Source organism: Lynx canadensis, chromosome B1 (genome assembly GCF_007474595.2).
Source record: "Lynx canadensis isolate LIC74 chromosome B1, mLynCan4.pri.v2, whole genome shotgun sequence".
Classification (NCBI taxonomy): Eukaryota; Metazoa; Chordata; class Mammalia; order Carnivora; family Felidae; genus Lynx; species Lynx canadensis.
Genome location: NC_044306.2, coordinates 72,913,439 through 72,937,501, shown reverse-complemented (window position 1 = coordinate 72,937,501; position 24,063 = coordinate 72,913,439). Strand labels below are relative to the sequence as shown.

General features: G+C 35.3%; 1 protein-coding gene across 1 annotated transcript in view; it reads left to right on the top strand.

Annotated features, from left to right (window-relative positions):
• RBM46 (RNA binding motif protein 46) overlaps positions 1-16,828 on the top strand; it is a 35,144-nt gene extending 18,316 nt beyond the window's left edge. Inside the window, 1 exon segment of the mRNA XM_032592882.1 lies at positions 16,088-16,828. Coding sequence (XP_032448773.1) covers positions 16,088-16,287 — 200 coding nt within the window. The 3' untranslated portion in view covers positions 16,288-16,828.
• The last annotated feature ends 7,235 nt before the right edge of the window (positions 16,829-24,063 follow it).

Below are 24,063 nucleotides of genomic sequence, written 5' to 3'. Positions count from 1 at the left end.
CTGATGGTTTTTACTTTTACTTTGAGGATTATCATCATCTCTTCTGTATATTAACAGAAATGTAATTGTCTTAGATTGACAGTTTAAATCCCAGCATTTTTCCTGTTAAATTTAACTAAAGATTAACAAAAAATTAATTGTAAAACTACAGGTGGGTAGTATGTGAAAGCCTTATGGAGGGAAGTCTGAGTCCATATTTAGTAATAATTTCAATTAGCATCTCTACTGAAAATCACCATTATAGTTTTTAAATTACTCTGAATCATTTTATTTTATTTTGACCATAATTGTATTATAATCGGTGGTATTATTTTTTAATCGTAACTATAAATGATCAATTTCTCATATATGTATATCACTGTATACACAAATGGTAACTGTTGTGATTTCCCTCCTTTTTTAACTTTATAAGTTATTACATTATGTACAAACAAAAAAGTCCACAAATTGTGACTGTGAGCTTTGTGATTTACCACAGAGGGACCATGTCTGTTTAACTACCAGATGAAGACATAAAATATCAACACCCCAAAAGGCTCCTTTGTTTGTAGCCCCACCCACACATTACCTTCTCTCTTCCCAAAGGAAACCATCCTTCTCACTTCTGTGTTTTTGAAATTTATACAACATTTTACATACTTTTTGTCTGGCTTCTTTCAACATTATGAATAAAGATTGGTCCATGTTGTGGCAGTACTGTTCATTCACTCTCACGGATTCCAGTATTCCATCAAAATGTTAGGATTTATTTGCTGTTTCTTTTTTTTTTAATGTTTATTTATTTTTGAGATAAAGAAAGACAGAGCACGACCAGGGGAGAGGCAGAGAGAGAGGGAGACGCAGAATCCAAAGCAGGCTCCAGACTGTGATCTGTCAGCACAGAGCCTGACATGGGGCTTGAACTCACAAACTGTGAGATCATGACCTGAGCTGAAGTCAGATGCTTAACCAACTGAGCCACCCAGATGCTATTTCTTTTGTTGGTAGAAGTTCTTTTGTTGGTAGAAAGCTTTCAGTTTGGGCTATTTGAATAACGATGCTGTGAAGATTGTTTTGTTTTGTTTACAATTTTTTACATGTTTATTTTAGAGAGAGTGCAAGCAGGGGAGGGGCAGAGAGAGAGGGGGACAGAGGTTCTGAAGCAGGCTCTGTGCTGAGAGCAGAGAGCCTGATGTTGATGTCGGGGTCAACCTCAAGAACGGTGAGGTCATGACCTGAGCCGAAGTCAGATGCTTAACTGACTGAGCCACCCAGGTGCCCTTGTGAAGATTCTTGCATACGTTCCTGTTGAATACATCGGAGTAAAAGTGGGTCATATTTTTAAAACTTTAGTAAATAATGCCAGCTTTTCAAAGTGATTATATAAATTTACATTTCACAAGCAGTATATGGGGTTTCGGTTGTCCCACACTCTTGCCAACACTTGGTCTTTTAGTTTTTGAAAATTTTGAACATTCTGGTTAGTATATTACTATCTCATTGAGATTATAACTTTTATATCACTGTTTACTAATAATATTGAACATCTTTTTTTTTTTTTTTTTTTTTTTTTTATTTATTTTTGAGACGAGAGACAGAGAACGTGGGAGGGCAAGTAGAGAGAGGGAGACACCTATCGAAACAGGCTCCAGGCTCTGAGCCATCAGCCCAGCCTGACGCGGGTGCTCGAACTCACAGCCGCGATCGTGACCTGGCTGAAGGTCGGACGCTTAACCGCTGCGCCACCCAGGCGCCCCATATGAACATCTTTTATACGATAATAGGGCATTAATGTATCCTCCTTGATGAAAATGTCTTATTTAAGTCTCTTTTCCTTTCTGTATTATTTTTTTTTTTTTTCTTTTTTAAGATACAACCCTTGTCGGATACATATTTTACAAAATACCTTGACGTTGGTGCCTGAGCTAGGAGAGAGAAAACCATTTCACTCAGTTTTGGTTTCCCTGCCTCCTGAGTGCTGACCCAGTTTGTTGTCAAAAGAGTCTGTCAGAATATACATCCTATGGTGGTCATCCTCTCTTAGTCATTTTACTAATTCTGTTAGCCCTAGCTACTTTTATAACTTCCATGCTGGCTGATCTACTTATTTTTCTCATCACGACATTGCAAGCATTTTAGCCAGCAGTACTTAACTCATGTTAGGAAAATCAAGATGTGGCTAAAGGTCAAAGGCTCAATAGCAAGCTGGGTTGTAGCAGTGATGTCAGTCCATTGATTGTCTTTAGAGAGTGAGTGATGGGAAAACAAATTCTTACTGATCAGACAAACATTCTGCTAAAGACCGTGCTTTTGTAGAATTTACTATCTGGTGTTTTTCTGGAAAAAAAACCATAACTGCTTTATTTGAAACAAAATATGCTGCATTTGAAAATAAATACCTTCTCTGTGTGGCCTGCCTTTCTACTCTATTCATGGTATATACTTTGAAAAATCAGAAGTTCTTACTGTAGTATGTTCAATTTATCAATCTTTTTTATTTTTTTTTTTATTTTTTTTTTTTTTTAATTTTTTTTTTTCAACGTTTATTTTTTTGGGACAGAGAGAGACAGAGCATGAACGTGGGGAGGGCAGGAGAGAGAGGGAGACACAGCATGGGAAACAGGCTCCAGTCTCTGATCCATCAGCCCAGAGCCCGCGCGGGGCTCGAACTCACGGACCCGCGAGATCGTGACCTGGCTGAAGTCGGACGCTTAACCGACTGCGCCACCCAGCGCCCCAATTTATCAATCTTTTTAAACTTAGTAGTTTCTGTCCTGCTTAAGAAAACTTTGCTTACCTCCATTCATGAAATATTTTCTTATATTTTAGAAAATTTTTTAAAATTTTTTCATGTTTTATTTACTTTTGAGAGAGGACAGAGTGTGAGCGAGGAAGGGGCAGAGAAAGGGAGACACAGGGTCCAAAGCGGGCTCCAGGCCCGAGCTGTCAGCACAGAGCCCGACGCTGGCGCGAACTCAACAACCATGATCATGATCTGAGCCGAAGTCGGATGCTTAACCGACTGAGCCACCCAGGTGCCCCTTAGAAATTTTTTATCCTTTATATTTAGTGTGAAGTATGTGTTCAAGTTTTATTTGCCTTCATATGTATAATCATTTACCAGCACTATTTATGAAAAGACTACTCTTTTCCTGTTGCTTTGCAATGCCATCATTAGTGTAAATCAATATGTTATATATGTGTTGTATGTACACTCATGTACACCTATCTACACATACATGCCTTATTCTGGATTCTTTATTCCATTGATCTAATTTAATTTACTACATTGTTTTGGTTACATTACTGTGAAAAGTCTTAATATTTGGTATAGAGAGTATCTTTATCCTTTCTTTTCCCCTCAGTTACCTTGGCTCTTCTCAGCCCTTATATTTCCATATGAACTTTACAATTAGATTGTAAATTTTATACACAGTTTTACCAAAAGAAGTCTTACTGGGACTCTGGTTAAAATTTAATTACTTCTATATATCAATTTGCAAAGAAATGACATTTTATAGTATGGAACTTCTGATCCATGAACATGATAGATCTCTCCATTTATTTAGGCTTTCTTTAATTTCTCCAAACATTCAATAATTTACCGTGTAAATTTCTCCTACATCTTTAATTAGATTTTATTGTAGGTATTTAATGTTTTCCAATGCCATTGTAAAGGTGCTTTTTTTTTGATATCTGATTGTTCCTGTTTGTATAAATACAATTTATTTTTTTATGTATTGAATAAACTATTTGATTCTAATGATTTGATCCTACATTATTTAAAATTTTCTACCTACACAGTCATGTCAGTTGCAAATGATGAACTTTTTCCTTCCTTTCTATCCTTAAACTTCTCTTTTTTCTCTTGCCTTATTGCACTGGCTAGAACCGCTTGTCCACATTGAATACAAATGATGATAGAAGGTATCCTTTTAAACTTTCAATATTTCTTCATTAAGGTATGATGTTTGTTGTAGCTTTTATTATTATTTTTATTAAAAATTTTTTTTGATGTTTATTTTTGAGAAAGAGAGACAGAGCACGAGTGGGGAGGGGCAGAGAGAGAGGGACACCTGGAATCCAAAAGGCTCCAGGCTCTGGACTCAACACAAGCCCTGTGGGGTTTGAACTAGCGAACTAGGATCATGACCTGAGCTGAACTGAGCTCGGACACATAGCTGACTGAGCCACCCAGGCGCCCCTGTTGTAGCCTTTATTAATAGAAGCCCTTTGTTACATTAAGGACATTTCCTTCTATTCCTAGTTTTTAAGAGTTCTTTTTCAAGGATGAGTTTGTGATGAATTTTATCAAATGCTTTTTTGCATCTACTTAATTACATTATTTTTATCTCTTATTCATTTAATGTAGTGAATTGCATGGATGTTTCAATGTAACATCAACCCTGTATTTCTGAAATAGATGCAGTTTGGTAATCATACATTGTCCTTTTAATGTACTGCTAAATTTCATTTTTGATATTTAGGATTTTTACATCTGTGTTCTTTAGTGAGATTGGCCCAGACCTTTCCTCCTAAAAATAGGAAGTTTTTTTTCTCTTTGATCTTAGAGTTTTCAGCCTTTCTGTTATTGCAATATATGTATATTCAGCTACAATTTCCCTCATAAAGTATGGTTATAGCTACATCAGTTATGTTTTGCTGCATTTTATTTTTATAATTTAAAAAAAAATTTTTTTTAAGTTTGTTTATTTTGAGACAGAGAGAGACAGAGCATGAACGGGGGGGGTCAGAGAGAGAGGGAGACACAGAATCGGAAGCAGGCTCCAGGCTCTGAGCTGTCAGCACAGAGCCTGACGCGGGGCTCGAACTCACGGACCGTGAGATCATGACCTGAGCCGAAGTCGGACGCTTAACCGACTGAGCCACCCAGGTGCCCCTATAATTTTTTTCAAAATATTTTATTTTGATTTCTTCTTGAACATGGGTATAAATTCTAAATACATGGAATTTTTGTAGTTACATATATGTATGTAAACTCCAACATCCACTCTTAACTTATTGAAATCTAATACTGATTAATGCTTTTACCACATTCTAGACAATGTTAAGAATCTTCATATTTCTTCTTTCAGTTTGTATAGTGTCTTGGTATTTCCATATGTTTTAAATTTGTGTATTTTAACCACTGCATACCTAATTATAATTGCTTTTTGTTAATATACATTTGTATTCATTTACCACTTACATATTTATCATTTCCTTTACTCTTCATTTCCTGTTAAATCTCTAAACTTCTATGATTGTTTCTTTATATTCTGCCCAAAGAACATTCATTATATTTCCTTTGGTGTGGATATGCTTATGACAGATTATCTCAGTTTTATTTACCTGAATATGTCTGTGATTTACGTACCTTTTCATTTATGTAAATTGTTATGTGCTGTCAAACCGTATATACGGGTATGGGTATTATACGTACCCATATATATATATTTCCTTTTCCATTATTTCCTTTAGCCCTTTGAAGTTATAATTCCACTCACTGTCTTCTGGCTTCCATGGTTTCTGTTGAGAAGTCAGTGGTAATTTACTTACTGCTCCTTTTAACCATAAACCCTTCCTATCCCTGGGAAAATTTTAATATTTCTCTTTGTGATTTTTGGAAGTGTCATGGTGATGGACTTACATATTGTTTTCTTGTTCTTTATCTTAACTGAGACCCTTCACCACTTCTGAATCTGTAGATTAAGTTAATCATTTGTTTTAGAAAGTTCTAAGTTAATCTGTTTTCAAATACTGCTTTTGTCTCATTTTTTTCTTCCTTTTTATAATGGTATTCCAATTACACCTATGTTAGATCTCTTTAGTGTATCCCATGTATGTATTCTACATTTTTCATTATTTTGTATGGTTAGTCGTGTATTTTCTTCAGACCTTTTGTTTGGTTCATGAATTCTTTTTTTTTTTTTTGTAATCTGTGTCTAACATGCCGATAAAACCATTTATTTGGATTTATTTCTCAGTTCTAGAATTTCATTTGACTCTTTATGCTTTGTATTTTTTCTTCAAAATTTTCAGTCTTTTATTTCCTTTAGCATGTTAGGCATAGTTATTAATATTCAGTTCTGAAAACTTTATCTATATTCCCTGTAGATCAGTTACAGTTACTGTTGTTTCTGTTGGTTTTAGGTCACATTGTTTTATCTTTGTATGACTGATTATTTTTGATTGAATGTCAGATATTGTCTATGAAAAATATAGAGGTAATTTGAAAGCTAGCATGTTACATTTACTCAGAGAAGATTTATTTTGCTTCAGAAAGATGGCCAAGGGACTGGCAATCCCAGATTGCCTTAATCCAGGCAGGGATTGGGAAGAATTGAAGTTGAATTTAGTCTCTTTAAAAGTTGGTGTACTTCTAGTTCAGTTTTATTCAGATTCCAGGCATGCCTTATCACTAGCTCTGCAGCTCTAATTTTGTCCTTTTAAAAGCCACGGAAATTTGTCTGTCTCCTGTTATCTTCCCTTGTCTGTCAGATCCCTCTTGAGTTGGTCAGTCCTTCTAGGGGAAACACACCTCCAAAAGATGTGTAAACCACTTTGGGTTCCTTCTTATCCAAGATTATGGTCCCATAATTCTTCACTGTCTTTCTTGGTCCTTCTCAGCGCTTTCAGATGGATATTTTTGCTTTCAATAATTACCTACATTTTCTAATTCTCACCAGAGGGTTGATTGAAGTTATCTAATTTCATCATATAAAAATCAAGAAAATATTGTGAATTTTTTTTTCTGCTGAGTACTCTTTAAGATGGCTACTTAAAAATCTGTCATTCTGTGTGGATCATCAAACATTTCATTTTGTCATACTTTTTTGCACAGTATCTTAGCATGGAGTTGGATGTACATCCCTACCAGAAAACTTTAAGGGATATAAAGAGATAACCACTAAAATGTATGAATGTCCAAAGTTGTACTATACAGATATGGTTACATTAGGCTTCAAGTAGATAAAGTTTAGCTGTTAATAACATTTTTTTAAGCTTAGTATTATTTTGGCCATCTATATCTTTTTAAGACCGAAGGAAAGGATTTTGATATTTTTCACATTTGTTTAGGTTCTTTGGCTATCTACTTACCAGAAGTTAGGCAGTCTTATTTTTTTTAGTCCTTTATTTTATTAGTAGAGTAGTATTTCTTGGAAAAACCAACTAATAAGGACTTAATTTGTATAGGAAGATTTTTTTTTTTTTGGTAATGTATTAACTCAGACTTTTTGTTCAGAATACCTTTCTCTTTGTTCATCTTTGCAGAAATTCAGAAATTGTCACTTGTTTCTTTTGTTCTCTAATTTTATTTTCCTATTTACTGATCAGAAGGTTTTGAACTAAAGTTATCAAGGATTCCGTGCACTTCCAAGATTAGGGATAACTAAAGACTCCATTCTTTTCTGTCTTCACTGCTTACAGACAGGGAACACAGTCTCTTCAGCCTGGACCTATAGAAGAATTTGGAGAAAATAAACAGGTAAGAAAAAGTCTTTAGGAATGTTAAGTGATATATTTAGTTTTCAGAAAGTCAGTTACAAGTTATTCTTACGGTTATAAGAAGATATTTTAAATTGTCAAATGAAAGCTTGTGAAATATTTTGATTATGATAGCTTTATTTAATTATAGATTCATTAAGCAGAGTTTTAAAAAGTTAAACTAGTTTCCATATTTCAGGTCTTCTTTTTTTTTTTTTTTTTTGACGTTTATTTATTTTTGGGACAAGGAGAGACAGAGCATGAACGGGGGAGGGGCAGAGAGAGAGGGAGACACAGAATCGGAAACAGGCTCCAGGCTCCGAGCCATCAGCCCAGAGCCCGACGCGGGGCTCGAACTCACGGACCGCGAGATCGTGACCTGGCTGAAGTCGGACGCTTAACCGACTGCGCCACCCAGGCGCCCCATGGTCTTCTTAAAGCTTATAAACGTACTAGTGTAACATTTTGAACCACCAAACAGGATAAACAGTATTTAATGTAGATGTAGTGGGAGTGAATGTAATATGTAGATTATTCAGCATTTCTCAAACTTCTCTGAAGAATTTTTATCTATATTTTTGAACTAATAAAACCAAAATTATTTTTGATACCATTTAGAATAAAAGTTATGTTTACTAGGATTCACTCTTTAGTTTTTCCAACATTCTGTTGAGAAGGAGAAGTTTTAGTAGGTTGTTAAAGGTGGTTTATAGTTTGAATAATGACTACCATTCAGACCATTCAGACTCCTTTTCACATGTTGAGGCAAAAAGAATGTTGTTGTTCCCTGAGCAGAATCCATGTACTAGTTCTGTGTTTTTGAGTAAGGTATTTCATCTTTCTGTGCCTTAATTTCCTGGTTGTTAAAGAAGAAAATAATAGTACTTATTGTAAGGCTATTATAAAGATTAAGGTAGTGCTGATGTTGTAGAGTTATTTTTGGCACTTAGTAAGTACTCAAGTATAACTTCCTAATAGAATTCACACTTCAGGTATAAGGAAATCTATTTATTATGCTTGAGGCATATAACTTTATTTTTATAGATCTTAACATATAAATTCAAGTATGTGTTGCTATTCTCAGAAATACCTTTTCTTAAAAGTTTTTGTAGTTCAAATTTTGAATGATGAGGACTAATTTTACTGATAGAAATGAAACTTGAAAAGAGTTGCTATCTTTCCTAAGGCTTTTTTTCTTCTCTTTACTTTTGCCTAGATAGTTTTTCTAGGGAACTGCAGTTTTTGAGCCATACTGAAGCCTAGGTAAACTGTAGCTCAGATCATAATTTTCTGTCTTATCAGTTCCTTTTCTGTTAATCTTTTCCAAATGGTTTAGAAATTGTCACTAAAAGGAATTTGACATAATCTATTAAACAGAGGTAGCAAACTGGAAGCTCCAGATATGGTTTGGTCTCCTTTGTTTTTTGCAAGGAAAGCAGCTTGGTTTAATTTCAGTACAAATAGCTAGACTCCTATTTTACATTTGGTCCTCTTTGAGTTCTCTGTTTGTTTGTTACATTTTAGCCCCGAGGGCATTTGAATTTGTGATCACTGTGTTTAACATAGTTCAAGAATTTTTCTGTTTTGCTTTCAGTGTTTTCCTATCACATATTGGCCCCATTAAAAGTTCTTCCCAAAGTGATTTGCAAAGTTGTTCAGTGAAATGACTTTCTAAGGTCAGACAAATTTGGGAAAAACTGTGTACTATATACTGCCCTTGGAAAAATCATAATGCTTATTAGCATGTTGAAAATCATTGTAGTAGCAATCTGTGTAAGTGTTAAATCCATTTTGACTAAATTTTTTTCAAGATTTTATTTGGCTAAGGGATTCTTATTTTGAAGTCCTTGAATTGTATGGGGATATAGGTTATGAAACCCTGAAACTAACTCAAAGAAATGCTTGGGTTTTGTTTATAACCTTATTGAGGTATAATTTACATACAATAAAATGCACATTTAAAGTGTACACTTTGGTCAGTTTTGATTTATGTCTGCATTTGTGAAATGATATCATAATCAAGAAACAAACATTTCTGACATCCCTAATGTAACGTTAACCTCCTTCGGCCTTCTTTCCCAGGTGACCTGATTGCTGGCACTGTATATTATTAGTGTGCTTTTGCTAGAATTTCAAACCTTTGTTTTTGAAAGTTTAAGTTACAATCTTTAGATAATTTGGAATGAAACAGTTTTAATTCTTAAAATAAAATTACAGATATCTGACAATTATGTAAATTGTAATGTGCTGTCAAAAGTTTCACAGTAAGAATTTGAAACCCAAATTATTCTTTCAAAATTATATGGAAAAGCAACCTTGTGAATTAAAAAAAAAAATTACTTGAATTAAAAACAAAAGCAGATGATTTTTACCCTACCCCAAAACTGAATCTGAGAAATATAATTACTCTAGTAAAAACAGAGAACTAACAAACTTATACTTTATAAGAAAGGAGTTAGAGATAATAACTTTCATTCTTATCCAGCTGCCATTACTAAGATTAGCATTCTCAAAGCCTCCTAAAAATCCTCTTAAAACAGAAGAACTGACCTAAGTTACTCTGTGAGCCTAGTCTTTCTTAGAAAAAAACATTGGTCACTTCATGTTTCCTCTTGCTCTTTGCTGTCAGTCGCCTATAGCAAAAAAAGTAGAGGATAAAAAGGGTTTTTTGGTCAGAATTTAATTGTAATAAGGAAAGTAAATAGAGGTAAAAATGCCAGTAAATTTGATAATAACTGTTGTATTGATAATATTAATAACTCATGTATTAGCCAAAAGTATTACTTAAAAATTTCTAGTTAATGACTTTTAAGTATGTCATAGGCTACAAGTTGTTTAATAATTAGCAATTTTGAAAATTCCTTCCTCTGCTTCATAGTTAGCTCTTGATATTTTTTACTAGGATGGAGAGTACAAAATAATGATAAATGTTATTTACATTATAAATAGTATTTAAAATCTCTGTTTGAACCCAGTCATGTTTTTGTGCTGCGGTATGTACAATCCTGTTAAAAAAACGGTTTGGCAGCTAGAGTACAGTGAAAGAAAGTAACTGAGTCATTTCAGTTATGGCTGTTTGAATGTTAGAAATTGAAATAATAAAATGGTGACGTGAGGAAATTTTTAAAGACATTTTAATAAAGATCCCAAAGAAATCTAAAGAAGTGATTCAAATATGTATTAAAGGTAGGGATATGTGTAAAGGCATGGGAAATGCATTTTATAGATCAAAGTAATTGGGTGGTTCATTCTCATTCATTGCTTTTGGGAGGGTAAAATAGTATAGCTTTCTTGGAAAACAGTTTGGCAGTACCTAAAAAAGTTAAACATAAAATTTTATGTTTATGTTTAAAAGTTAAACATAAATCAACAGTTTGGCAGTACCTAAAAAAGTTAAACATAAAATTTTATGTTTATGTTTAAAAGTTAAACATAAAATCAACAGTTTGGCAGTACCTAAAAAAGTTAAACATAAAATTTTATGTTTATGTTTAAAAGTTAAACATAAAATCAAGAGTTGGGAGCTCAACTGACTGAGCTCCCAACTCTTGATTTTGGCTCAGGCCATGATCTCCTGGTGGTGAGGTTGAGCCCCACGTTGGGCTCTGTGCTGACAGTGCAGAGCCTTCTTGGGAATTTTGCTCTCCCTCTCTCTCTGTCCCTATCCCTGTTCCTGTGTGCACACTGTGCTCTCTCCCTCTCTTTCTCTCTCTCTCACACACTCAAAATAAATAAATAAACATTGGAAAAATTACCATATGACCCAGCATATCCCATTTCTAGTTATTTACTCCAGAGAATGGAAAACATTGTCCATACAAAATTTTGTACACATTATTCCTTAGCAGCATTATTCATAACAGCCAACAGGTAGAAAAAAAGTAAATGTCCGTTGACTGATTGGATAAACAAAATGTGGAATGTTCATGCAAGAGATATAAAAATGAATGAAGTTCTCATATATACTACAACATGGATGAACCTTGAAAACGTTATGTGAAGAAGTCAGTTAAAAAAAGATGACATGAATTGTATGATCCCATTTATATCAAAAATCCAGAATAGGCAAATCAATAGAAACAGAAAAATGTGGTTGCTAGGCCTGGGGAGAGATTGGGGGGGGGTGACTGCTAATAGGTACAGTTTTTGTTTAAGGTGATGAAAATCACCTTAAGGTGAGAAAGGATAGTGGTGTTGGTTGCACAACTTCGTGAATGTTTTAAAAAACACTGAATTGTACACCTAAAAAGGGTACATCAGAAAGAGGGAGTGGATGTGACGGTAGAACTTAAATAGTTAACAAGGAGAAGAAAAAACAATTATGAGGAATATACTTATTAACGGAAAATTGAAGAGTGTGGTCAGAAACGAACTAAAAGAAAAAGCCAAAATAAGTATATAAGAAGACTCTTTCATTGAACACAACTTAAGGTCTCTATTAAGGAATTCCTCCCTCTTTATATGAAGCAGAAAAGCAGAGAATCCATGGTGTTTGCTCAAGATGTGTAAGACAATCAAAAACAAAAAAACGAGACACAAATGGAGTAAAGCAGTTTACGTCCATTGCATAGATTTTCACTGAGAAATGTATTGGTGGTATTCATCTCTTGTGTTGGACAGAGAAATGTAGTAGACCAGCGTACATCGCTTACAAAAGTGGGATTGACAAGTAGGTGGTGAATGTGCTGCCAGTCTCTGCACTTGCTCCCCTGTCAGTGGCACAACAGTTACTAACTATTCACTTTCCTGCTCATTCTAGACTCAGCTTCCAAATCATTTGGAATTTGGGATCCTTTTAGCCATACTACTTGATTAGAATTGGCACATAAGGTTAAGCCTATATGCTAGTCTTTATATAAAGTTATTCTGTGAAAATGTTTATATTCATTCAAGATATAAATACAGAATTCTAGAGGATTTGCTCAAAATGCTATCTCTATATTAGAGCAAGTTATTCTCACACATTTTTTCTTTTGTAAAAGGGCCTTTTCTTGAAATGAAATTATTAGATAACATGTAGCATATAAAACAAGGGAATGCAGAGCTGTGTGGGTTGAAATGCAAGTGTCGGACTGGGCAGGTGCAAGCTGCAGCCAGGTAGCTTAGCGCACCATCTACTATATTTCTGTTCCCCTAGCCATGACAACCTCTTGATATACTTTCCTCAAGATTGCCAGAATGAAAAAGTTTGGTCAAGTAGAATAGTTTCCTAGGAATTAGGAGGCCTAATTTTTAACTTGTTTTTCTTCAACACTGGGAATATTGAACAGTCACTTAATCAACCGTCTTTTGTCTGTGTCATTTTTCAGTGAAAAGAGGTGGTTGGAATTAGAGGCTACTGAGGACTCAACCGATCCCTGGTTTATGATTTTGAATTAGAGAATTTGATTAGTTAAAAACTTTATTAATAATAATCAACAATAGAAAGTCAAACCAATAAAAATGAACAAAAGGCTTGGATACATATCTTACTAAAGAACATATTCAAATGGGCACTGAATACATTATTAGTCACAAGGGAAATCCAAATTAAAACCAAAATGAGATACCATTTCACATTACTGGAATAGTTCTGATTAAAAACTCTAGCAATAAATACCAAATGTTGGTGAAGACGTGGGGCAGCCTGAGCTCTCATAGTTTACTGGTGTGAATGTAAAATGGTCACACCATGGAGAATGGTGCAGCAGTATCTATTTGCCCTATGATCCAATAATTTTAATCCCAGTTATTTACCCAAAATAAATGAAAACATATATCCACAAAAAGAATTGTGGAAGAATGCTCATAGTAGCTTTATTCGTAGTAGAGTTTAGAAACAGCTCAAATATTTATCTGTCAACAGGTAAATGGATAAAAAACATGGTATATACATACAACAATACTGATGAACAATAAAAAAGGAATAAACTACTGACATACATGACATACATGGATGAATCTTAGAAATTATATTGAGAGAAAGAAGCTGGACATAAAAACTTAAAAAATACATTTTATGTGAAGTTTAAGGATAGGCAAATCTAAGCTATAGTGAGAAATCAGAAAGTGGTTGCCTCCAACAGAAGGGCTATTGATTGAAAGGGAGAACAGGGAGCTTCTGGATTGGTGGATATGTGTTAGATCTTGTTTTAGGTATTGTTTGCATAAGTTTATACAATTATCAAAACTCATTGAAATGAACACATAGGATGTATGCATTTTATTGTATGTAAATTGTACCTTAATTTAAAAAGAATATTAAGACAGTTGAGTAATTCTGAGTGTAAAACTCGTATCATTCCCTTCAGAAAGGGAAAGGGGAGTGTAGATCCCAGTCTGAGGCAGAAACAGTGGGATTGAAGAGCTAAGGATGTTCATTGGGAAACAAAACCAGGGATGGGCAAGTTAAGTATGTGGTAGGAATTTTGACTCACTTATTAATTTGTTATTTTATAAAAGTCAGTGATTCTTTCTGATTTTTATTTTCTGTGACATATATTGTGTGTTAGAGCTAAGGAAAACATGACTTATCTAGGTTTATGTCACTAGTTACTATTTGATAATGTGTTTTCTAATCACCCAGATGTGTTTTTGAATATGTTTAGATTCTTATATTGCAATAAAATTTATTTTTGAAATGCTTGTAAAATCTTAACAAACATTGAAGCTTTCATTTCTTAAGCTTTGTAGTATCAGGGGGAAATTTTTTTTTTCTTGGTTTATCCTATATGAATAAAGTCTTCAAAATCAACATTTAATTTTGTACTTTAGTCTCTTTAGAAATGTGAGAAGACCACAGCTGATTAGTGTGTTTTTACCTAGGAGACCATTAGGAATGCCCATTTTCAGACCTAAGTACTATGCCAGTAGCCAATTGCCTGGCTGTCTTCTTTGTGAAATGATTTCCTGAAGATACCTCTTTTATTTATATTTCAGTGAATAGGCTTCATTAACTGTTGAATGGATGTCAGCCCCAAGTGAAAGTAATTTCTCTGAAAACTACATTTTCCCTGAGAAGTCTAACAGTTAAAAGATCTGTTTTTCTAACTCATATTGTCTGTGACTGCATTGTTAAAAATTGAAAGAGCTAGTTGTATTGTAGATACATGGCTAGTAAGGAATTGACTATATTTGTGTAATAATCTTTAGGAGGAGAGAATCAGAACTTTTTTTTTAAGCAATTGAGTTATAGGAGCATTAAGGTTTCTGTCAATACTAAATACCATACCCTCTCTTCTTTAAGAGAAGAAAAATAATTCTGTGATACCTACTTATCCTACTTTGGATATTAGAAAAGCAAATGGTATCAGAGTAATTCTTTATCCAATTTCAAAATGCTGAAAGTATTTTGAACTGGATATTTTTAATGTATTTTTCTTCTCGGAACAGACTGCTTTTATTAATCTTATGGGTACCATTAATAAAAAATAAAAAGATTATAAAATTAATAAAGTTAGAGTTTTGTGGTGCTAGAAATTAAACCTATCTTTAACTGATTTTTGTTTTTTCCATTTTTTTTCTTAACTAGGTCCTTACTGATGTTGCTTGAGCTTACTCTCCTGCAGTTGGTCTCATTCCTGTTGGCTAAATATTAAGTCCCATGACAACATTCAGTTAATGCTCAGTGTTTTAGGCCTCATCTATAATGCCAGGAAAATATAGAAAAAAACCTTATTTGTACATTGGATTACCTAATTCCTTTTCTTTCCTTCCTAGAAACACCATGACTTTTATAAATAATCATTTTGTAGTCATTGTCAGACCCTTGGCTTCTACTACCCTAAAGAACATAGTTGAGTTTTTGGAAAGTACAGGATTTACCAGTTTGGTCTTTAATATTCATAAACATATATAAACATTATAATTAATGAAGCAGGAAATTATTGGTGCATAAGATGAATGTTTATTGTGGAATAGTAATATTTCAAATATAATTGGTTTTTAAAAAAAATTCGGTTTTAATTTTGGGTTTTTCTATACTATAAGTTGATAATGGTTTCTTGAAGTTAATTTTATAAACATGATTCATTTTATTGTTTTATGGTACAAGTAGGAACTCTAATGTTAAATTGGTGTATTGAGTTATACAAACGTTTATATTAGTATTTAAATAATGAAATATTGGTCAGTTAGTTTACACCAAATGTTTTTGCAGTCCAGGGGAGAATGCTTCGTCTGGTTTGATGCCTAATACAGTTTCAAGAAAAAATAAGCAAATATGAATTTGCTGTTTTTTATCTTTTCTCCATGGACTACCCCTTAGCATCAGAACCAAATTTAAAAGGAGCTTCATTGTGGAGCAAGAGAAATCAGAGGTTCTCTTTTTTTTTTTTTCTGTGATCAAAAAGACACAAAGCTTATAATTGAAAGATATGTAAGAAAAAGATATCCAAGAATGCATTCTAGTAATATCTCTGAAGCACTGAGTCAGTGAAAGAAACATAATACTGGCTGATAAAACTATCAGAACTTGCAATGCAGTGAATGCTCAGTCTTTACCAGCAAAATAGTATTAGCAGGATTTCGGATGTTAGGACATTATGTTAAACTGTGATTATAGTTTTAACGCTTTGTCTCTTTGAATTAAATTTGTATCCATAAAGATGTGCAGCATAATTGTTCATGTATTTATTTACAGACTACAATTTCCGTCGCAGCTCAATAAATAGTCTTTCCCCTGTTAGTGCTACCCTCTCTTCTGCGACTCCCAGCGTGCTTCCTTATACTTCAAGGCCTTATTCTTATCCAAGCTATCCCTTGTCACCAACAATATCACTTGCTAATGGCAGCCATGTTGGACAGCGACTATATATCTCCAATCAGGCCTCATTCTTCTAAAGAAGATATTGTAAACATGAGTATGAAAGTTTCTTTGTAAAGCATGCAAACTAAAATACTTTAGTTTCATTTTAGAATCGGGTTTACACATTTGGTTTTAAAATGATAAATATATATTTATTTCAACATAGGAAACATCAACCGTAATTCTGAATAACCTACAGTTCTAGAACTTATAAAAATGCTAAGTTTAAAAAGTTATTCAGTGGTTACCCTTGATAAAGGTATAGCAAACTACTATTCTTTTTAAACTTTTGGGATTTTAAATACTTCTAATTCCTGAGTGGGAAATAGAACCCAGTAGTTTAAGTTAAATTTTTGCATAATAATTTTGCTAAATGGCATTTCACAAATATTTAAGCACTTGCAGAGAATGCTTATACTAGATTTGATTACCAAGGATCACTATCTATATTAGAGATTATAAGAATTGTATAACCAGAAGCATCTAACTATTATGTAGAAAGTAATGAAGGGACAAAAGATTAAGATGCAAATTTTATGCAGTACCAAGAAAAAGCAGTATACCATTGTGGTCCTTGAAAACAACTATAAATATTTTAGTTAATTATTTGTTATAGTAATAAATTATAATTTTGCTGTTAATGTATTTCAGGTTTTTATAGTTATGCTTCTTTTGTTTTTGACATTCACTATATAGTTGTTTGAATAATAAGTGTTAATGGTTTTTTAATGTTGAAATCATGTGTTGTTTAATTTTTGTACTTGAATTCAAATTCTTTGACATTAAATATGTGATGCTTCTAATATGCATGTGTTTTATTTTTGTTTATTAGTAAGCACAAAAAAATTAGCTCTCACAATCACTTTGAGCTTTTCATGGGACCAAAGCAAAGGATGTTGCGTACAGAAGATCGTTAGTTTAGTGAAACACAGTAACCAAAATCGTTTTCGGGAGCCAATAGAAATATTTTGTTGGTAAAACCAGTGAAGTTTCCTTCTTTTACTTAATTAATACTTAATGAATCCGGTCATTTTGAGAGTTTAATGGTTTGTTAAGGTATATTTATAATGAATTTCTTTTCAAAAAAAATTTTTTTAATGTTTATTATTTATCTTAGAGTGTGGGAGCAGGGGAGGGGCAGAGAGAGAGAGAGACATACAGAATCTGAAGTGGGCTCCAGGCTCCTAGTTGTCAGCACAGATCCCAACGTGGGGCTCAAATCCATGGACCATGACATCATGACCTGAACTAAAGTCAGACACTTAACCAACTGAGTCACCCAGGTGCCCCTATAATGAATTTCTAATGATGGTTTACATAATTGAAAATGAAATAAAAATTTTTCTGCTCTTAGATACCAACTGTTAACTCTGTTGATTAACTCATTCTATAGCTGCAAGAGGACATGGAATTTGCATACACAGAATATGAAATAGTTGTAGATAATTTCTTCTACTAGCTTAAAGTTTCTAGCAGAAGTCATATGGAAGGTTGCCTGGGTGGCTCAGTCCTTTAAGCGACCAACTCTTGATTTTGGCTCAGGTCATGATTTCGTGGTTCATGAGTTTGAGGCCCGCTGTTGGGCTCTGTGCCAACAGTGTAGACCCTGCTTGGGATTCTCTGTCTCCTTCTCTCCCTGCCCCTCCCCTGCTCACTCCCTCTCACTCTCTCAAATAAGTAAACATTTAAAAAAAAATAAAGAGGTTATGTAGAGAGTAAATTACAGTTGACCCTTGAACAGCACAGATTTGAACTGGGCAGATTCACTTACACAAGGATTTTTTATACAGTACAGTACTGTAAATGTATTTTCTCTTACGATTTTTTTTTTTCTCTAGCTTACTTTAGTGTAAGAATATAGTGTATAATACATATACATGTGTGTTAGTAGACTTTATATTACTGGTAAGGCTTCAGATAACAGTAGGCTCTTAGTTAAGTTTTGAGGGAGTCAAAGCTTATATGTGGAGTTTCAACTATGTGTGTGTTGGGGGGGGCGGTTGGCACTCCTAACCTCCCATGTTTTTCAGGGGTCAACTTTAGTCTCATTTTTCTCACACTCTGTATAGAAGGCTCATTCCATATAACCATATGCAATACTTTCCAGGTTATTGCTTTAGATTTTCTAATTTAAATGAACATAGATACTAAACCAAAATTAATTTTTTTCCTGACATAACTGTGAATTGCGTAGATTTTGCAACTTAATTACCATGATTTACAGGCTCATATCACTCCTTCAGCAAACATGGAATGTTTATTCAGTCAGCTACTGTGCTAATATCCTTGGGATACAGAGGTTACTCAGACTCCAAGCCAGAATAAACACATTACTATAGTTTTTCATAGAAATGTTTGTAATGGTCCAAATCATCATAATACAAGATCCCACATTTTCATTAAAACACACACACAACCACACACACACACACACACACCACACACAGAGGCAATTGAGAAAGCTTACAAGCCACACAGTGATATGGAGACCCATAGTAATATGGAAAATATGTAAGCTTTGGCTTATTTCTGCCAAGTAACAGTTCTTTGAACTTGGGCACAGTTTATTGATCTGTCTGGGTCATACTCTTCCATTTCTGAAATGGTGATCTGTACGTTATAATGTTAAAAGTAAAACATCTGACAAATAGAAGGCACTCAAAAATGGGAGGTGATATTATTTGGATATAATTATATACATCATATACTATTAATTTCAGTGTTTCATCTCTTCTCCCTTCAAGCAGAAATCTAGAAAGTCAGTACATTCATGTCAAACACTCCATTTATATATTATAAATGAGCAATTAATTTTCTTCAGACTTCATATGAAATTTCATTTAGCTTGTGAACATAGCTGCTAATTATTTCCTGCTTTAATTCTTATAGGTTGTATAAGGCCTTTGATTCAGATAAGGGCTTCCTGAGTTCGTAGACCACAAGCTGTTATTGATAAACCTCTTAGCTATTTGATATAGCTCATTGGTCAGGGAAACAGTTCTAAAGACAGTCCTTTATCACATTATCTGTGCAAGGGACCATGGCTGAGAAGTAGGTCCTATTATGTAGCCATGATCCATTTTGCATAAAATCCCTTGTAAACAGATCAAAAGGTTATGCAGAAAGTTTAGCCTTATTCTCTAGTTTAATTCTTTTACAATGGTTACATTGGGAAAGATTTTTCTAACTATGACTCAAAATCTAGTAGCCATTCCAGAAAAGATTGATAAGTCCAATTTAAAAAGTCTGCATGGTAAGAAAGTACCATTCGTCAAAAGACAAATGATAAATGTGAATAAGAATTGCAAGTAATTTTCACAAAAGGCTAATCTCTAATGTTTCTAAATATCAAAAAGTATCCACTGAAGAGAAAAATGGATAAAATGTATGAATAGGCAGAGAACAGGTGGCACTTACATGTGTAAAAAGATGTTTTATCTCAGAAGTGCAAACTAGAAGTTCAGATTTGCAGAAATTCAAAGGTTTGGTAAAGTTTTGTAAGATTTTAAAGAAACAAGCATTCTTATACATTACCACTGGAATTATAAATTGGTATAATTCATATAAAGAGAATTTGGCAGCTATTGTCCAAAATTACAAATACTTCAGTCTTTTGACCCAGCAATCCTAATTTTGGAATATACTTGCATGTGTGTGCAAAATGATATATGTAAAAAGGTGATTCATTGAAACATTTTTTGTAGCCCAAATACACATCATTAGGGGACTGATAAAATAATACACTGGTGCATATTAAGAAATTGTACAAAAGAGAGTAAGGACACTTTTATTCCTAATATAGAAAGAGACAATGTTAAGTGAAAAAGAGCAAGTTTCAGAAATATATGTAATATAATATGTTGTATTTTGGGTATAGAGGAAGAAAACATTTGCGTGTGCTTATATTTGCATACCAAACAGTGGAAGGGTATACGAAAAACTAAGTGATTATGAGAAAGCAGATAAGATCACACTTTAAAAGTTCCCTTTACCCCAGACACAATGTGATTATCCGTTTGTCTATCTACCTACCGATCAGTTATCTTAATTTTTTAAGTTTATTTATTTATTTTGAGAGAGAGAAAGCACAAGTCAGGGAGGGGCAGAGAGAGGGGAAGAGAATCCCAAGCAGGCTTTGCACTGTCAGCTCAGAGCCTGATGTGGGGCTTGAACCCATGAACTGTGAGATCATGACCTGAGCCTAAGTCGTACACTTAACCAACTGATCCACCCAGGCGCCCCTCATCTTTTTTTAAAGTGAAAAGACATATAACTTCTCAGAACCAAAATGAAGATCTCTAGTGAACTATAATCTGAACACAAATACATTAGGAAAAGCTACAATGATCAGTGATAAGAAGTTCGGTTTTGAGGGGCGCCTGGATGGCTCAGTCAGTTAAGCGTCTGATTCAGCTCAGGTCATGAACTCACAGTTTATGGGTTCGAGCCCCTCGTCGGGCTCTGTGCTGACAGCTTGGAGCCTGGAGCCTGTTTCCGGATTCTGTCTCCCTCTCTATCTGCCCCTACCCTGCTTGCGCCCTCTGTCTCTCAAAAATGAATAAATGTTAAAGTTTGAAGAAGTTGGGTTTTGAGTAGGGATCCAGGACAAAACAAACCCAGGTGGTAAATGCAACAATACAAGCAGCTATGCACTTCACTGCTTTTGACTCAATGGGTCCAGTGCATTTAAAATACATCACTAATTGTGTATGACGCATACTGAAGAAGACCCCTGGGATTTGGAACAAAGCCAGATTCTCCGAGATGAATAATTTGCCTTTTGAGAAACACCCATTAGCTAATGATTAGGCCTTAATACAGACTACTGTGAACTGGGTCATTACTTGATCACCAAACTCATAAGGTTGTACATGTCCAGTCACACTGCTGTTAAGTAGAAATGGTGTATGACAGTCGCAAGTATTCTTATTGCCATGCTGCCATCCCTTAATCTCTTGTAACATGGAGGGTTTCTAAAATCAATTGCAAATTGGAACCCAGTATTCTAAGGATAATGGAAGTCTCCCACATCCAAATCTCTTTATGCATCCTCTAGAAACTATCCCGAACAGTAACAAAAGCAAATAAGACCACACAACGTGATCCATACTTTCAGCATAACTAGAGAATACTACAGTTTCCAATGTTGATGTAAATAAAAATACATACGGGCATCAAATTCCAGGAGAGTTATTTTTTGAGCTGTTGCAACCCTTTACGGAGAGCAAGAGGTGTGTCGAGGTACCTGGAAAACTACAAGAAAATAGGGATAGAGGGCCTCCGGGTGAAGTAGCCGGAAACCCACCCCAACTGTGAAACTGCCGAAAAAACAAACTCTGGTATGTCCACGCAAGCCTTGGAAAGGCAGTTTCTTCATTTCTCCAATATGTCATAGGAATAGATGATAAAGTAAGGCAGACGAACATAAAGTTTTAAAAGGTATTTATATAAGCAAAGCGTCTCTCCGCATTTAAACATTCTTCACGATGATCTTTTATGCCGTGATACCGACCTTCCAAAACCAGCAATAGAAGCCATTCTCAGGAAGAATAGCAGTAGTGCTGTTACCAAGTGCTACTGGGCACTGGTGTCACTTCTCACCTGTCATTGGGCTGAGTTCATCTTGAAGATCTCATGTACTCAATATGCAGACCCCTTATATTCATTCATTTTGCAGCAATGGATTTTATGCCTACTTATTCCTGTTGTAATTAGTGTTGGGTTTACAATGATGAGCGTACATTTGTCCCTCTTCTCTTGGAGTTCATCTCATTGGTCCCTCATCTCTTGGAGGACCGAGAAGCCAATATATAAACGCTCTCTCTAGGTCGAACTTCTAGATTGCTTGGTAACAGAGATATTACTGAGAACCCTAAGTGTCCACACCAATATCCAGTCCTCAATAAATTAGGTGAACACGAGGATTGCACAAAATCCTAGACAGCACAGACGTTAAGGTAAAACACTTCAGCTCTGAGTTGGTAACTAGGTACTCCTTTACAAAAGCGCTCTGTAAGATGTTCTTCAACTCTAAGTAACGCTTAAAAGGAAACCTTCAGAGAACATTGGAGAGAGGAATGTAAACCAAACTGTCATCTACTGAAGGATGTTTGGCCCTTGAATTGAATGCCTAGGGCATCTTACGCCAATTCCACTTGAGAGCATCTACTCTCTGGCCTTTTAAGTTCCCCAATATAGGCACTGAAATAGTACGTAGTGATTAATGATCTTAGGTGTCACATAAATAATTCTGGATAATCTGGTGTGTGAATGAGGAAAAATTATTCTCTAGGCAGAGGAGGACTTTTCACACAGAAAAGTAACGTGTGAAGATGGCATTGTGAGGCCGCAGAGCGCATGCAGGGAATTAGAAATTTGGAGTGGTTGGAGGGTAAATGGCAGGACTGGCAGAGGGACGAGAGCTAGGAGGGAATCTGGCGTAAGCCTGGGGAGGAAGGTAGCTGTCAGGTCATGAAGGGCCTTGTGAGCCATTTAGAGGAGCTTCTGCTTTATTCTGTAGCTCACGGGAAACCAGGTACCAAACAGCCTGCAACTGACAAAAGAATTCGCATCTCAGAAAGGCAGTTTAGAAGACAAGTTGGTGATGGTCGAGGCCTTGAAAAAGCCTGGTTAGGAAGCCATGCCAGTAATCCAGGCGATAGATGACAGCAGCCTGGGCTGTGTATGACATGGCAGTTGAGCTGGAAGGAAGAGGATGTACTTAGAAGATAACTTGGGAAGTGACTTGGATGTAGAAGTTGAGGAAGAGGGAAGAATCCAGGGGAAGCTTTTCTTTGCTCACTTGTAAGATCAGGTGGTATCCTGGGTACGATATTCCTGGCAATTGGCTTCACGTATGTTCTTCTTTATTCTCTCCTGTTATCGTAAAAGGATGGAGGCTAGCAACTACGTTTTCCAGGATCCTTCGCACCTATGGTTCTAGACTTGATTAAGATTCTGCTCATGAAGTGGGGGGGTTTGGGGGTTGGCGGGCGGCGCCTGAGTGGCTCAGTCGTTTAAGCATCCGACTCTTGATTGTGGCTCAGGTCATGATCTCATGGTTTGTGAGTTTGAGCGCCATGCCGGGCTCTCCCTTGACAGCATGGAGCCTGCTTGCAATTCTCTCTCTCTACCTCTCTGTGTGCCCCTCCTCCATTTGTGCTCGCTCTCTCTCTCTCTCTCTCTCTCTCTCAAAATAAATAAAGATTCTGCTCAAGAGATGGACTCACATGAGCTTTGGAATTTGGAAGTGAGGTAGAGGCTGTCTTCCTAGTGTTGTGCTTGCTGGTGAGAAAAGTTGGATAGATGTGTGTGCTTTGAGTAGCAGCTGCCCCTGTAGGTATCAGCTTTGCAGGGGGGAGGTAGTTTTGGCGGCGGCAGCTGAGGTAAGAGTATCACCAGCACCTACCTGATGTGTGAATTGTGGCTGAGCAGCGTCGCTTCGAAATCTAAACTGGCCGCTGGTGGGCTCCTGGCTTAGGGCTCTGTCCAGCAATTTTTGCAAGCACTCAGTTTCCTGTATTCAATCCTTTTCTGCTTGAAATATCTAGAATGGTTTCTGTTTCCCTCACTGTCTTTGGGGTGGGACGGCCATCTCTACCCAATTGTTGGTTACCTTTACCACTCACTGGGTATCTGAAATTGTGAACATTTTTGTGAAAAAGTGAGCTCTAAGTTTGAAACCTGTGTAATTCAATGTAGATGAAATGTCAAATATATCTAGGCAAAATGCTTAAAAAGCTGGAAAAGAAATACCATTAGATCCTTACCTCACATGAATTATCAAAACAAAAAACCCCGATGGAGGAACA